Consider the following 17139-nt stretch of genomic DNA (forward strand, 5'->3'; position numbering starts at 1 on the left):
ACAAACCGGAACCCTGACATAAAACCCGAACCTAGGATTGAAACCCTAACCCTGATTTGACGTACATGCTTTTAACGGCTGTTTTAGAACAAGATATATCTTCTTGATTGCGCTATAACAATTGGAGTGTGTACGTATGCGTGCGACCCAGTGCGCGCGCCTTACCCGCCACTGTTGGCTGAGGCTGGCCGGGCTGGCGGGGGAGGGGCTGGGAGACTTTGCCGTCTGCGGCGGCGTGGACAGCTGACTGGCCGGCATCCCGTTCACTAGAGGGAACGTGGAGAAAATGGAGCAAGAGTGCGTGAGGGGGACACGTGGGAAATAGCAGGGCTGCGAGATTCACACAGATCGTCCCATGGATTATGGCAAATATTCCTTTGCCATGTAAAGTACTTGAATATATCAAACCTTAATCGTCGCTTGAAACCCTAACCCTTCTTTATAGCCTACCTTGGAACCCCACTACTGAAATGCTAACCCAGGTGGTTTGGAACCCTGACTCGAGACCTTAAACCGCATTGTAGGTACGACTTGCCTCAGAGGGCCGTTATGACTGCGAAACTAAAATATGTTTCCATCGCCTTACATATTCACAAATATTGATGGATAACTACTTTTGAAACCAGAAGTCAAGACACTAGTTTGTTCATTGTTCAGGTTATTATAAGAAGAAGTTTGGGAACCAAAAAATCAATAAATGCTTGCAAACTTTGCTCTCAATGTTATTGATTTATTTCAGATGACAATTTGAAATTTTGGCACAGATTTTAACAAGAATAATGGAGGTTGACAAACATGATTTGCTTTCGCAGGCCACATAAAAGGATACGGCCCCCGAGCCTTGAGTTTGACACCGTCCCTTGGAACCCTAACCCATGTCTTAAAATCCTAATTTGAAATTAGGCTTCTTTCTGGCAGGAAACCCTAACCCAAGCTCGAAAAACCTCACCTTTGTTTCAAACCTTAACTCGGGCTTGGGCCTTGACTTGAAACCCAACCCTTGTTATAAACCCCAACTCTCCCTTAAACCTTAATTCTTGCTTGAAAGCCTAACCCAGTCTTGAAATCCTAATTTTAAATTACAGCCATTGTTTGGAAAATAGAAAAATGCTGCCTTGAAACCCTCATTTTCAATGTGTCTTGGGACCCTCATGAAACACCCTAAACCTCACATGAAAAGCAAAACCCTGGTAGAGAACCCTAACCCAGGCTTGAAACCATAACTTCAAACCCTAAGCCTGATTTGAAGCAATGCTTTGGAACACAAACCCTTGTCTGGAATCCAAATTTGAAGCCCTAATCCTGTCTCGACACCCTAACTTGAAACCCTAATCCTGATTTCAAACCCTAACCCAGTCTTGACGCACTCATTTGAAACCCTAACCCTCTCATAAAACCCAAACCCTTAATTGAAACCTGGACCCACGCTTGAGACCCTAATTTCAGACCCTAACCCTGGCATTAAGACCCAACCCGGACATAAAACCCTTCATTTGAAACCTTACTTTGGACCACAAACCCTAATTTGAAACCCCAACCCGTTCATGAAGCTCTCATTTGAAAGACTGGAAACCCTTATCTAACTATCCGATATATGTATATATTTATATCAGCGTGTGCGCGCGCACACACACACACACACACACACACACAGATAGTAATCATATTCTTTTGATGTGTCCTGTTTACTCCCCCCGCCGCGATCAACACAACGTGCGTGTGCATAATTCACCAGTGGCCATCCACAGCAGACGAAAATAGACGTTACACAACACACAAACTTCATCTTCATCACTGATCATCATCATTGTATGACAACATAGCAAGCTTCTCCATTGATGAAACCCAGCCACACACACACACACACACTCACACACACACACAGAATGTTACACAACACACTGACTTCATCGTCCAAATCGTCGCAATTTAGGGGCTGGACCCTCACACACACGTAAACGCACGATATACACATCCCTACATCCCATATATGATGGACGCCCTACCTTCCTCGCCCGGCATGATGAAGATGAAGAGCACAGTGCGCGTGGACGAGGAGGAAGAGGAGCAGCTGCCTGGCTACTAAAGTGGTGAATGGGAAGACGTCGGCTGCGCTGTAGTACACTGATGGGCACAAAGGTGCGAGAGAGAGCGAGAGCGAGAGAGGGAGGGAGGAGGGAGAGAGAGGAGAGAGAGAGAGAGAGAGAGAGAGACGCTTGCGCATACCGTGACCCGCACCCGGCCCAGAGAGAGCGAGAGAGGGATGGATGGAAGGAGGACAGGGGATGACAATACATCACCGCCACGATGAATTATTTCCGCATTTGTAACAACAAATGTCGATCGGTAGCCAAAGGCAGCGAGGAGAGAATCACGGACCAATCAGAGAGCAGGATGTGTGCGCGTGATGATGTCATAGCCAAGCTGAGTGGCGAACACGTGCCTTTCAAACGACCTGAGAGGAATTTTGTAGGAATACAATGAGTCGCCATTATGATCGAATTGGAATAATTGATCACGTGAACATGTTTTATATGCAAATACATCATTTATGCAATACTTTGTAATCCTAGACCACTCATTTGAAACCCTAAAAAGACTATTGTGGAATTTCAAACAGTGCAACTTCTTTACTAAGCCAGGAAAATTTTATAACCCCCCCAAAAAAAAAAAAATAATACAGAAAAAGGTTTCAAGAAAGATTTTTTTTTTTTAAATGTGTGGAGCGGAAACAGTGTCCAAAAATCAACTCGCTTAAAAACAAATACAAACAAGTGACCTCTACAAAATATGAGGAGCCAGTAGGATTAATATAAATATCTACCATTAATATTATATGGAACAATAAATAAACCTGTGTGTATATTAAATATAGGTATAGGGGCTTGTTTTTATCGTTTTGTTTGTGGTAGTTGTTGATCTTTTTTCTTTTCATTAAAATCCAAGACACTGCTGTTACTGATATAATCATCTGTATTATTGTATTGGCGTACACAGTATCGGAATAAGGATGTGTAGCAATTCATATTTCTTACTGTTACGTTAATGTAGTGCTTTATTTATCTTTTATAAAGCAATAGTTATATAGAATTATCAGGAAGTAGAGACAAGGGGTAGGAGTAAATACATTTGATTTCTTCCTACTCCTTTTCCAACATGCATAATTTAACTTTGTTTTCATTGTATTTTTGTTTCATCTCGTCCTTTTGTTTTTGTTTTGTTTTTTTTCTATGTCATTTTCACAAATGTTCAAAATCAAGAATTCAATCCATCAATCAACCAGTGAATCAATCGCTAAAACTAAACATATCGATCATGGCGGCTTACTGGAACCGAGAGCACTGGAGTAGAATGGCAGGGAGCCTCTTATTTGTATTTGTTACATGAGCGTCGTGCGACTGTTGCTGTTGTTAGCATGAATATGGGACTGGATGTGCTGAGTGTCATCAGTATGAGCAAAACAAAACAGAGCTCGATCGAAAAGCAGCTCCAGGAACTACGAATTTGTCGCCCTGGAGGAGATTAGTAGCACACTGACAAAAAACAGTCAACAACAGTCCTTAGAACATGATGAGGAGGAGGAGGAGGAGGAGGAAGGTTTCCCAAAACTGACTCAAGCGGTGGGCCAGGAAGTTATTGACATATATGGACGCGCCGCTGTGTAGCGGCTACGCGTTGCCGGGACAACCGCGGACCAGTCACACACACACACACACACACACATGCACAAAGTCTTGTTTTACTGCATTCACATGGACCCATTGTCCTGCATGAAAGTCCTCACTAGAGTGCGAAAATCAAGTCAAATTTGGAGCATTTTTCGTCCCTTGCGATAAAAAGCCAGCGAGGGCTGATTATCAAATGTCTCAAATGATTATCCTGAGCGATTATACTGTCCTGTCAGGGCTAACCGTCATAAATGTTAAACCTGTTCAATATTTACGATCGCAAATCCTCCCCTTGAACTCAGTGAGTGTGAACTAAAACGGAACAGCAGTTGTTGAAGCGGGGTATACACACACCGGATAATCGGGCATAATTTGTGCCTTTTTCCTTCTTTCAATCAAAGGCCTGATTATTGTATGTCTCTAGAGATGATCCTGAGCGATTATCCTGTGGTGTGTTGAACGAGATTTTTACTCCCAGATCGGCTCGGATATCGGTTGGCGCCAACCATTGTAAATGTTAAACCTGTTCAAAATTTACAATCACAAATCCTCGCCGTGATTATTGATATCTGTAAAGATGATCTTGACCGATTATCCTGTGGTAGGCTCAAAGTAATTTTTCTTCCCCGATCTGCTTAGAAAATGGTCGCGGCCTACAATCGTAAATGATCAACATGTTCAACAAGGATAGGAGAACAAGAACTAAAACACATGCTAAATACTGTTTTACAGCATTCGCAGGGACCCAGCAACTCAAGTGTTGACTTAATTCGAATGTCAACGCCAATTTAATCATATGTCATTTTGAATCTTATAGCATGTCATGTCCTCACAAAGATGTCAAGCCCTGTGAATTGGTCCAGAATTCAGACCACACACGTAGAGCAAAAACAAGAATTCACACACACACACACACACACACTCACAGAATCTTGTTGTTCTACGTCACATGGACAGGTTGTAGTCCAGAATTTAAATCCCACAAGTACAGAAAAACAAGAACCAAGAGACACATTCTTGTGTTATTGCATCCACAAGGTCAGGGTTTGTGTTAAGAATTCACACCCCACAAGTATACGAAAACAAGACCTCACTCTCTCACTTTTTTTTTTTTTTTTTTGCTGCATTCATGAGGGCACGGTTTAATCCGCAATTCAGATCTGCACAAGTCTAGGAAAACAACAACTAACACATATGTAAAATCTTGTTTCACTGGCTTCACGAGGACAGTGTTGAGTCCACAATTCGGACCTGAAATTTAAGAATTTACACAAAACACAATCTGGTTTGACTGCCCTCCATGGGCGCCCACAGTGAACATGATGCTCTTCTTCATCCCTTTAGCAGCCCTTGTGAATCACTCCATGAACCTCACAAGTCCACGAAGACAAGAAGTCTAGCACACACACATGTTCTCATCAGCCTCTGTGAGCCAGCAGCCACATCAGATGGTGTTATGACTCACTCTCGTAACCTTTCCCCCCCCCCAAAAGCTTCCCGACTCAATCCAGACACAACGAGACAGCAAGGACGACCGTAAGCTACAGACGGACGTTTTGGCGTGGCGAGTGTTTGTCGCGCAAGCGGCGGCGCCAAGAGAACAATTCGTTACAAACGGTCATTGTCGCACGCACATGCGAGTCGATGCTTGGAGGGCTCGCGCGTCAACCACTACCCGTGATGCACTTTTCATGCCGCAGCTGCAGGATTGAGTCAGCAGACAACCTTCTTTCCCTGGTTGCCTTTTTCCTCCCCTCTGGCTATCATTTCAATGCCTATTATGAATGCCACACACACACACACACACACAATGCCCCCCCCCCCCCACCCCTCGCAGTGTGTTCCCATGCTAATGAGATGCAAAACACAAAAGCAACACAACAGCAAGTGCAAACAACCATGATATTACACTATAGTAATAGAATAATCAGAATCATGCGACAATGACGAACAACAGCGGAAGACGTTAACAAAACGACGTCTGTTTGACACCATTTTCGAAAAGATGCTAATACGAACACGGTTTGCGTCACTCGTTAAATTATACTGGAATATCGACTGTATCTATGCTTTAAGTCATTTTTAATAATATTTTATACATGTGTGTCTGTTTATATATACAGTTGAAGCCAGATACTTACATGCACTATATTTTTTCCTCACTGACGTATCAGACGAAACTTTTCATGTTTGCGTCAATTACAACTACCCTAATTATATCTATTAGCTAAATGCCAGAACAATGGGAGAAGGATTTATTTTTTTTAGCCATTTTTTTTTAAAATGACTTTTCTTCAATGTCAGAGGTTTATGTACAGTAAGATTACTAAGCCTTTCAACAATTTGGGAAAACCCAGACGATGATGTCATTTCCTTGGAAGCTTCTGCTATTTTTATTGACAACATTTGAGTTAATTAGAGACACACCTGTGGAAATATTTGAACTAGGCACACCTGAAACACAAATTATTTGCGGAAAGTCAGGAGAAATCAGCCAATCTATCAGGAAGACAATTTTGGACTTGTCCAAGTCTGGTTCATCCTTGGGTGCAATTTCCAGATGCCTGAAGGGGCCACGTTCGTCTGTTCAAACAATTATATGCAAGTATAAACACCTTGGGAACCGCTCAGTAAGGAGACGGGTTCTGTGGTTCATCTGAGATGCCCGTCTTTTGGTCCGAAATATGCATATCAGCCCAAGAACAAAAAGCAAACGACCTTGCTAAGATGCTGTCTGAAAGCTGGTAAAACTGTTTCATTGTCCATAGTGAAACGAGTACTGAATTTTTTGGGGTCCTATTTTGTATATTTTGATGAAAAAAAAATAATAAAAAAGGTTTTTTGTTTGACGTTTGGTATTTGTTTTTATGTTTTAGCTGTAAATGACAAGAGAGAGACAAAAAAAAAAGTTTAAGATGTAATAATAATAACAATAACAATAAGAATACATTTATAGATTTAAATGATGTTTTCAATTATGTCAAAAGAATCTCCATATCTAAAATTATAAACTGGCGAAAACGTTGTGTTGAGGTGATCTTTTTGCTGAAAATGACAGTGACTGAGGACATAATAATAACAATGAAAATATCTTTTACAATTATTTGTTTTAAATTTGACCATTTTAGATGAAAAGCTTCCATGTCGAAAATTATTCACACCCTGGCACAATTTATAAAATTTGATTTGTAAATTCTCAAAACCTTTCCTCAATTTCTTTTTTTCCTGTTCTATTCATTCAATATATTCATTATTATAATACCATATATTGTACATATACATGATATATATATATTTAAAAATGCTTCCATTGCCATCAGATGAGCAAGACTCGTCCTGGTTTTCTTACCGGACGCGGGGGACTTGCTGCGTCGAGTCTGGATCAAAGCCTTTGGGGAGGCTCGGATGGAAGACATCTTGCCGTAGTTCATCGGCCGCATTATGCGACACTCTGCCACAGAACACAATAGAATAAAAATCAGTCAATTACAGTGGAATGAGACTTTTATTACAGCAGCAAAGTGGACAGTAGCAGAATAATAACAGCAAAGAAAAAATAGATATATTTTTAACCTACTATCATAGACATAATCAATTGGAAAAAAATATATATATATATATATATTTTTTTTTTTTTTTGCTCAGCTGCAAAGATTGGATTAAGGTAACTGGACTCTTCTTCGTTGATTTAATTTGTTGTATTTTTTTTTTCTTGTTTCAAAAATGACTGAGGCAATGATGCTATTAGACTAATGATATGCACATGTAAATTGAATGAAAATATGCCATTTATACAGAAGTGAACGTGAACGGCAGCAAAAATAGTCAGCAGTGTTGTAAGTAACCCAAATCGATATTTGTTCTACAGGGTGACTGAAAAGTTACTTCCTATTTTTAAGTGCTTGTAATTTATTTCTGAACGATAGTTCTTACAAGAAATGTATTTCAAATTCGATATGGGCGCCGGTTTTCTCAAGGCGCATTCACTGATTTCACAAGGAACTCTTGTGAGGTGGAAGACATAACTTCTCGTATTCGCCCTTCAAGTTCTTCCAAAGTCGTTGGTTTGGTAGAATAGACTTGCTCCTTTAATCTTGGAACATACACAAAGAGATTGAGAAAAATATTACAACATATGAATAAATTATAAGTATTTTAAAATAGGGAGTTACTTTTTAATCACCCTGTATATATGTATCCATCCATCCATCCATCCATTTTCTGAGCCACTTCTTATTTGTTTGATTTCAATTCATATTTGCCTTTTAGTCTCAATGGAATGTATTGAAAACTTTCATGGATTATTCATTTTTATTCATGATTTGTTTTTATTTCAAGCTTTATTCATCATTTAGGGTGTCTTTATTATTATATCATTATTTTATTTTTAATAGTCCTATATTAATTATAGATTATAGATTTGGAGCAGAGGGTAAATGTACGCCCCTGCGAGACACTTACGAATGAATGTGCTCGGATGATTGGTGGCGGTCGGAGGGGGCCGTAGGCGCAGAATGGCAGCCGCGTTTCCCTCAGACTGCGCCAGGGCAGCTGTGGCTACACAAGTAGCTTAGCACCGCCGGGTGTGACTGCGGACTGAACGAATAATGTTTGCAATTGTAAAGCATCTTTGAGTGCCATAACAACAGAGCTGTTTTTGTCTTTGTTTTTTTTGTTTTTTACTATTGCGTGACCGTGAGGGTGTTAGCGGGCTAGCGCGCTAGACTGAGCGCGTCACGGCCGCTTTGTACTTGGACGGTGCTGCCGTGTCATCATTTTGTCACACGTGTAGGAGGTTCACACGCGTGTCGTTCGGACGACGTGGATGTCCGCTGCTCGCTCAGGGTTGCGGTGTTGGGACTTGTTATATACTCGATTATGCATATATACGTATAGAGCGGGGGTGTGGAAACTTCTGTGCTCTAGCGCCACATTTGATTTTCAAAACAGAGGTGTAGATGGGGCTAAAAGAATTTTTAAAAATAATAATAAAATGTTAAAATGCCTTTGTAAAATGGGTTATTTTACAGAAAAAATCATATTTAGTCATACTTTAATTAATTTCATTATAGCTAACCATTCATTTAACGCAGATGTAGAATTTTTTATTTTAATGATGAATAATAATTCATTTTCACTTTCTAATCATATAATTTACAATTAATTTTATAACGAATTCACCGTTTTTTTCATGAATGAAGCAAAATATTTTTACATTTATACCAAATTAGTTTATTTCAAAGAATTTATTCTCATATTTTGACGATTATTTATAATGATTTTTCTTAATAATAAATAATTCACATTTTGAAATTGTATTATTTATAATTAATTTCATTATGATGAATTAACCAATTATTTATTACATTTAAAAAGTTACATACATGTCCGATTGTTTATTTTAATAATAAAATAATTCATTCTTATCTTTTGTTTGTTCTAATAATAATGATTTCAATTATAATGAATTAACCCTTAATTGAATTAATGATAAAATTTTTCATATTTAATAAAATAATTCATGCTTATTTTTTTTATTTTTTTTTTTTAATTTAGAATGAATCGACCATTTTGTAAAATTATTAAATAAAAAAATAACGTATTTTTTTACAAGTATTATATATAATTTAATAAGAACTAATTCTTTTTTTTTTTTTTTCCAAAGAAACTAAATGTAATACTGTCATGAAATGTCTGACTGTGTACGACTGGTGGAATTGTGATTGCAGGAAGGAAGCGCTGGCAAGAATACAGAGGAGACAGCGACACACTGCGGGCCGGGTTGAAGCCAGCCGAGCGAGGAAGGAAGGGGCGGCGTCGCAGGCTGTGTGGAGGGTGCGAGACGCACGGGGGGAGGAGAGCCACCGGATCGACTGCGGGCCGTGTAAATGAGTGTTTTTTTTGGGGGGGGGGGGGGTTCTTCTCAGAGGAGATGCCGATCGAGTGCAGGAAGCATGGGAGCAAGGCAAAAGCAACATTTTCAAAGAAAAGGTTTTCAATCGCAAACTACAAAGCCTGATTACGACACCAGTTAATGCCAAAAACATAGATACAGCACGAGAATAAAGTCAAAATTTTCCAAGAAAGAATCGGAATATTACAAGCATAAAGTCATATTTTTCAGAGCATGTTTTATTTTTTTAACATTCATATTTTTTCTAGATTTTACTGTAATTGACTACTCATGGATTTTTCAGAGACTAAAGCCAAATTTTATATATATTTTTGTATTTTTTCGAGATAGATATTCACATTTTTGTAAAGAAAAAGGTCACAAAAGGTCAAGAATAGCCTTTTGTTACTTGAAAAACGTCACAGTATTAAGAGAAAAAAGTTTGAAAATTATATACCCAAAATAAAGTTTTATTTGTTTTTAAGAAGGAAGACTGTAGTCATACTTTTTCAAGATTTTTTTCTTTGAGAATAAAATCGCAGTATTAAGAGTTTACAGTGGTATTTTTTCCCGAATTTAAAATACACACACACACACGTCAAGATAAAAAAAAATTTCAAGTTAAAAAAAGGAATAAAATAAAGTCGCATAGTTCAAGTTAAGTAAAATTTTTTGTTCAAAAGTTGACAAGAAATGAGAAATAATTTCAGATTTTGTTTGATTAAAAAAGGCTCTCGAAATAAAACAATAATATGAAAATAAAGCTGTATTTTTTTCTTAAAAAAAAGCGTTTTTCAAGAAAAAGTAATATTATTACGAGAAAAAAAGTAAAAGTCACAACGTTAAAATAATAAAGTTCTTAATATTTGGACCGCATAGCTAAATAAGATCCTCAAAATTTCATAAAGCACACTCATTGATGCAATAATAGACAAACAATATAAAAAGAAAAAATCTCACCAGTCTCATCCAGCATCAGGTCGTCTTGGTAGCGGAGCTTTTCGGGTCCACATGCCACAAACACGTCCTCGTCGCCAAAAAAGTCCTGCAGACACGTCACCTGCAGAGGAAATACATTTATTAAATATGCAACATAGAAATAAATGCGGAAAAGTGTATAAAATGATCATATGAGTGATTTTCAAGAATACAGCTGCAATATTACAGGAGTTAAGTTGTATTTTTAGAGGCATATTTAAAAAAAAATAATAATAATTTTTATTCCAGGAAAGAAATTTATAGAAAAGGCATCAAACTGAGAGCTGTTTCTAATATTTTGACCCTCTGGGGCTGCTCAGTAGGCTAAAAATCGTATTCGGCCAAGTATAGTATAAAAGGAATGGGACGCTATACCATTCCATGATGATTCAATGTGTCCCAATACTTTTGTCCATATCTGCGATTTTCCTAGAAAGCACAAGGGTTTCATTCATTTCCAGATATTAACAAAAAATAATAATAAATAAAAATTATACAACACATAACTGGCATGGCGCTAGGGGGCCACAAGGTGGCAGTGTTGGACAGCAGTGAGACACTCGAAGAAGCATGCAGAGAGGAATAAACAAAATAAAAAATGAACATGGAGAGCTGGTTTCACTTAGCAACATGAAACTTGAAAGACATGTCTATCATGAGGAGACCCACAATAAAAGTCGCAAGAGACCATTCCCGAAAAGACACAGGAAGTCGGCCATTTTGGTTGGGAAGCAGACATTTTAGGGACGACAAACAAGTAAACTCCACATGGTAAGCGCTTGGCCAAACATCTTGAAAATTCAGCTCCCGAAGCCAGCTTCACTGAGCAACATGAAACTTGGTAGACATGACTATCATGAGGAGAGCCGCAAAAAAAAGTCTCAAGAAGCCATTCACAAAAACGCAGCCATTTTGGTTCCAACGCAGACATTTTTGGTAAATTTGGCAATTTCCAGCAGTCCTTCAAAGGCAAACTTGACCTAAAGATTTTGTCCAACGGCTACTAAATTTGAACCTCATGTATTAGACAGATGGGCAACGCTTAACAGTTGTTTTTGCATGTGGGCGGCAAAGTTTGATGTCTTTCTGCCATAAAACAAGAAAACTCTAATAAGTTAACTGCACAACCAAGCATGCACACTATTTCCCTGTTGGGCTATTATTGCAGGGCTGAGTAGGAGTTGGATGTTTGCGAGCTAAATGTAGTGCATGTGGGAAATGTGCCGGAGGACCTATGAGGAGAAATAATTGCATTTTGCAGGCATGGAGGAAGAGGAAGTCTGTCAAAAGTTCCAGGGAGGATGAGGAGGCAAGTGGAGCTGACCGTGGTGCTGAACTCAATTTACCATACAAATAAATAGAAGGTTGGGGATTGTTTCACTTGGAATTTTAAGTGCAGTTGTCAAAAGCATGTATTGTTATTCACACATACATACTGACCAATCAAATGCCAAAAAAGAAAGGGTTACAAAAGTTGCATGAAAAGTTACAACAATAGAAAAGTTGCAAAATGAGGACATAAACATTGCATAAAAGTAAGAACTTTATATTTTCTAAAATGCTGTTTTGTAATGTATAAAAAATAAAACAGTAAACTAAAATGCATTAAAAAGAAAAACTTACAACAAGTGTTTGAAAAAGTGACAAAAGTAAAACAGAACACTGCATGAAAAAAAATATTTTTACAAAAGTCAAAAAAAACAATTACATAAAACAGAAAATGTTAGCAACAAATGTTTGTAAACGTTACAACAGTAAAGCAAAAAAAATGCATAGGAAATGAAAATGTACGAAAAATTTGTATGTGTAATGTGGTTTAATGTGTAAAAAAAAGTGACATGTAGAAATAAATGCAAAAAAAATTGCAAAAGTAAAACTAAAACTAGGCGGCACGGTGGCCGACTGGTTAGAGAGTCAGCCTCACAGTTCTGAGGACCCGGGTTCAATCCCCGGCCCCGCCTGTGTGGAGTTTGCATGTTCTCCCCGTGCCTGCGTGGGTTTTCTCCGGGCACTCCGGTTTCCTCCCACATCCCAAAAACATGCATGAATTGGAGACTCTAAATTGCCCGTAGGCGTGACTGTGAGTGCGAATGGTTGTTTGTTTCTATGTGCCCTGCGATTGGCTGGCAACCAGTTCTCCTGCCCGATGACAGCTGGGATAGGCTCCAGCACGCCCGCGACCCTAGTGAGGAGAAGCGGCTCAGAAAATGGATGGATGGATGGAAACTAAAAATATGCGGTAAAAACCTACAAATGTGTTTTTGAGGAAATGTTATAAATATAAAACAAATTTGCATGAAAAGGTAAAAGAATAATTTATTAAAATATCTTTTCTGGGGTATCCAAGTATTTCAATGAGTGGCTCCATATAAATATGCCTAAATGAAAACTGGCCAATCAGAATAGACGTTTTATTGCTGGGTTGCAACAATGACAAATGAATGAAATACAATCCAGCTATATGCGCAGCCGACTTCCTCGTTGGCCAAAAAATTATTATTATTTGAAGTTTCTTCTTCACCTGAAAGAACGTAAGAAGCGGAAAGAGGAAGTTCGGATGAACCTGAAACAACCGCTAATCCTCACAATTTGACCTCCAGCTCGCTCAGGACGATAAACGGCGGCGGCACCGAGTTCACCTGAATGCACCGTGGCCAGATTGCGTCATGAGCTTGCGTAACACCTCTCGTTTCTTCGACTTCTTCTTCTACATCACTCGTTTGATGTTTTTCATGTGCGTGTGACAAAAGTGTAACAAATAGGACATCGTATCCCACAATGCAGTGTCATGCCCTCAGGCTGCCCCCCCCCCCCCTTCCACTAAGCCTCTCCCCCTCCCATTCCTTATGTTCTCTCGAGCTTGATGACCCTCTTTTCTCGGACACAACATTAGGTACACCTAAACTAGCTCAATGAGAGGGGCTCGTGGTGTTCCTAATGAAGTGCCCCAAAAGGGTAAGTACAACGACAAACACAAGTGAATTCATGTTTTGTTTTCTCTGAATGTTAACATTATATAAAATAACACAATTTATGTAGCCGCAGCACAGTAGGCTCCACACACACACACTCACACACACATTAACAATTGCTGAGTAACAGTGACTCAGCAGAGAAGCGGATCAGACGCACGATAGCTTTGAACGTCAATCATCATCATCATCAAAATATCAAACGAGAGCTATACTACATTCCTTTGCATCGCAGTTTTTCCCCGTTTGTTTATCATCTTTTTCTTGTTTCTGATGTTTTTGGTCTCGGTCACTGCAGTGCTGGATGCAGGAGGAGGAAGAAGATGAAGATGAAGATGATGAGGCACAAAGAGGGAAAGAACCAGCACTGCAGATAACAACTGGTACCTAAAGAAAACGTACAAAGCCCCGTAAAACCTACACTAACATAGTTCTACACCCTACATGAACCAAGATCTAAACAAACCTCAGTCTAGACCCTCAACAAGCGTCGTTCTAGACCCCACACGAACACAGTCTAGGCCAGCGGTGTCAAACTCGTTTTTGTTCAGGGCCACATTGTAGTTAGTTTCCCTCTTAGGGCCATTGTGACTGTAAACCAATATAAAAGTATGACCGTCTCATATTATTACACATACACAACAATTTGATGGATAATCAGTTCTGAAATCTGAAGCTAATAAAAAAAAAATAATAAGAATGAGTTCAACTATCATTCATTTCATTTTAAGAGGGGGCTCGGTAACAAACAAAAAAAAAAGTTTGCAATTTTGGTATTTTCTCAAAAATGATTAAATTGACACACGATCGCTTTCGCGGTCCACATCAAATGATGTTGTGGGCCGGATCTGGCCCCCCGGGCCTTGAATTTGACACCAGTGGTCTAGCCCATACAGAAAACTACTTCAGTTACATCTTACAGTAACATAGACCTAGCTCCACCATATAGCTCTAGACCCTACCAAAAAGATGTTGACAGGCTCTGCGTGTGTGTGTGTGTGTGTGTGTGTGTGTGTGCGTGTGGCTCTCAGTGCCTTATTGTGCGTGATTGGAGGCTCAAGTCTGCGTGTGCGTGTGTGTGTGTGTGTGTGCAAACACAGCTTACCATGGTATTAATAGTGGCGCCATGGCCGTGCTCTCTAAGCCACTTACAGCTTTGTCTATCTTCTTGATCAGAACCAGCTTGACACACACACAAATTACAGTACAGTAGAACCTCACGGCCGTTGCTTGGCAACCGTGGCAAGAGCAGTGTGAGGTAGAGGATGAGGAAGAGGAACCGGATACCTTCTCGCTCGAGTTACAAGTGGAAACGTGACACCGGGAGCCTCATAGGGGCGCTAGAGAGCGGAAACTGAGCGTGGAGGGAGAGTATCGGGTTCTACTGGAGAGACGTTCGCCACCTGTAGACCCACAAAAAAGTCTCAAGAAGCCATGCCCCAAAAGATACAGCAAGTCTGCCATTTTGGTTTGCAGTGGCCATTTTAGGGTCAACTACTAAGTCAACGCTACAAGTCCAGCTCTTGACCAAAGATTTTGAAAATTCAGCCCTCAAAGCCAGTTTCACGTGACAATATCAAATTTGATAGACAGCTCCATCATGAGTAGACCCACAAAAAAGTCTCAAGAAGCCATGCCCCAAAAGACACAGGAAGTCTGCCATTTTGGTTTGAAGCGGCCAATTTTGGTTCAACTACTAAGTCAACTACAAATTCAGGCCATGAGCAAATTCTCCTAGCTCTCAGTTTCTCCTAGCATTGTGAAATTTGCTAGGCATGTCTATCATGAGTAGACCCACAAAAAAAGTCTCATGTAGCCATGCCACTAAAGACACAGAAAGTCAGCTATTTGGGTTTGAAGTCTGCCATTTTATTGTCAACAAAGAAGTCAATTTCACATAGCAACACAAGTTTGCTATGCACTTAGCTACAAGATACTTGGTAGGCGTGTCTATCACGAGTAGACTCACACAAAAATCTCAATCGAGCCCTACTGCACATGTGTGTGCGTCCTCCTTAAAAGAGGTTAATGAACGCGAAACAGATGAGCGAGCCGTTTTGGTGTTCGGACGTCATCGCTCTTTCTCTCTTTGGACTCGTCGGTTCTGCCGGGACGCCGCGTCACAGATAGCGACCCAAAAACCTACTTCCGACACACAGACACACAAACACACACACGCACACAAACAGACACATAAAGTAATCCAATCTGGGTTTGCACTTGACTAATTACCTTCACACAGTTAATATTCAATAAGGCGTCATCGTTATTTTATCATGTCATCCTGCTATCTGATATTTGACTGATGATGACTTGCAAGTGTCAAAATGAATCGGGTTCCTGCTCATATAGAAGCCATGTGAGGGTCGACAATCGGGTTTTTTTTTTCGGTTTTTTCTTCACCATAAGCCAGGCTGTTTTAGTCGCGATTACAACACGGATTAAGCACATTTCACTGAGGTTTAAACTAATCTCCAAATTGTCCGTTGTGCTTTCGTGATCTTTAATATTCTTTACCTTACCCAGGAAAATAAAATAAAATACAAAAATAGAGTGTGCCCACCCCGGCTGGTTCGCAAGTTGCCATGCCCGTTGGCTCAATCGATAGAGCGGCTAAAAATACCAGCACCGTAATAGCCTTACTTGCAAAGAGAGAGAGGAAAGGGAGTTTATTGTGTAATCTCCCAGACAACGGTAACCCATGGCAACCAGTGAGCGAGCAGGCATTGGGAGGAAAAGTGTGACTTTAAATCCCGTGTAGGAGGATTCTCAAAGAAAGAAAGAAAAATGTTTTTTTGTTTTTTTTAAGAAGGTCAAATCAGATCTGGAATCTGGAGCGACGCCCCGCTGGGTTAATCATGGCCGATCGTTAAATGGATTGCGCGAGGTCAGACGGGATGCGACGCCCGTCAGCGTTGGCGGCGAGAGTCGCACAAAATTACACCGAATGATCAGAGAACAAACAGAAGCATCCCCATTATTTGATATTTTGAATATGTTGTTACAAAGGAGCATTAGGACCACACGCAAAAGAAAAACATATATGCATGCTATGACAATAACGACGTAATATTACAAGAGTAAAGAAAAAATATATACATTTTATAGAGAATAAAGTTGTATTTTTCCAAGGTAAAATTTAGAAACATAGGAGAATAATGGCATATTTTTCAAAGAAAACAATTTTAACTTGAGATTGAAGTTGTCTTTTACAAAAAAAAAAAAAAATAATAATAATAATAAAAAATGTCCTCTTTTTAAGTAGCAATTTAAAAAAATTAAGAGATTTTTTTTTTTCAGGAGAAAAATTCCAAAGTTTCTGTTTTCAATTTTGTTTTGAAAAGCGGTTATAGTTTTGTACATTTTATTATTACGCTTACGAAAACAAAGTTAGGCTTTCGGGTGGGGTTTAATGGGAGGAATTGAGTTATGGAAACAACATCTTAATCTTAGAAAAATTAAGTCATCATTTTCTGAAAATGAAGTTCATAAAGAAAAAATATTACGTGAATGATGTCATATTTTTTTTAGAAAAGGAAGCTTTAATGTCACAAGAACAAAATCTTATATTTTTGGCGGGAAAAACATGAATGTATTTTTCCAAGAAAATTTTTTTGGAGGAAAAAAA

The 17139-nt window shown here is 39.2% G+C and overlaps 1 protein-coding gene across 6 annotated transcripts in view; it reads right to left on the bottom strand.

Annotated features, from left to right (window-relative positions):
- dclk1a (doublecortin-like kinase 1a) overlaps window positions 1-17139 on the bottom strand; it is a 33398-nt gene that overhangs the window by 11929 nt on the left and 4330 nt on the right. For 5 of the 6 annotated variants that reach the window (XR_009770164.1, XM_061701970.1, XM_061701968.1 and 2 more), the window contains 3 exons: window positions 10522-10621; window positions 7018-7119; window positions 166-266 (listed from right to left, as the gene is read on the bottom strand). Coding sequence is in view for 5 of the 6 variants with exons in the window: in XM_061701970.1 (XP_061557954.1) it covers window positions 166-266; window positions 7018-7119; window positions 10522-10621 (303 nt within the window). In the remaining variant the exon portion in view is untranslated. Of the gene's footprint in view, window positions 1-165; window positions 267-2006; window positions 2645-7017; window positions 7120-10521; window positions 10622-17139 lie in introns of those variants that run through there. The other variant, XM_061701971.1, reaches the window with a different exon arrangement.

The sequence above is a fragment of the Phycodurus eques genome, chromosome 17 (genome assembly GCF_024500275.1).
Source record: "Phycodurus eques isolate BA_2022a chromosome 17, UOR_Pequ_1.1, whole genome shotgun sequence".
In the NCBI taxonomy this organism is placed as follows: domain Eukaryota; kingdom Metazoa; phylum Chordata; class Actinopteri; order Syngnathiformes; family Syngnathidae; genus Phycodurus; species Phycodurus eques.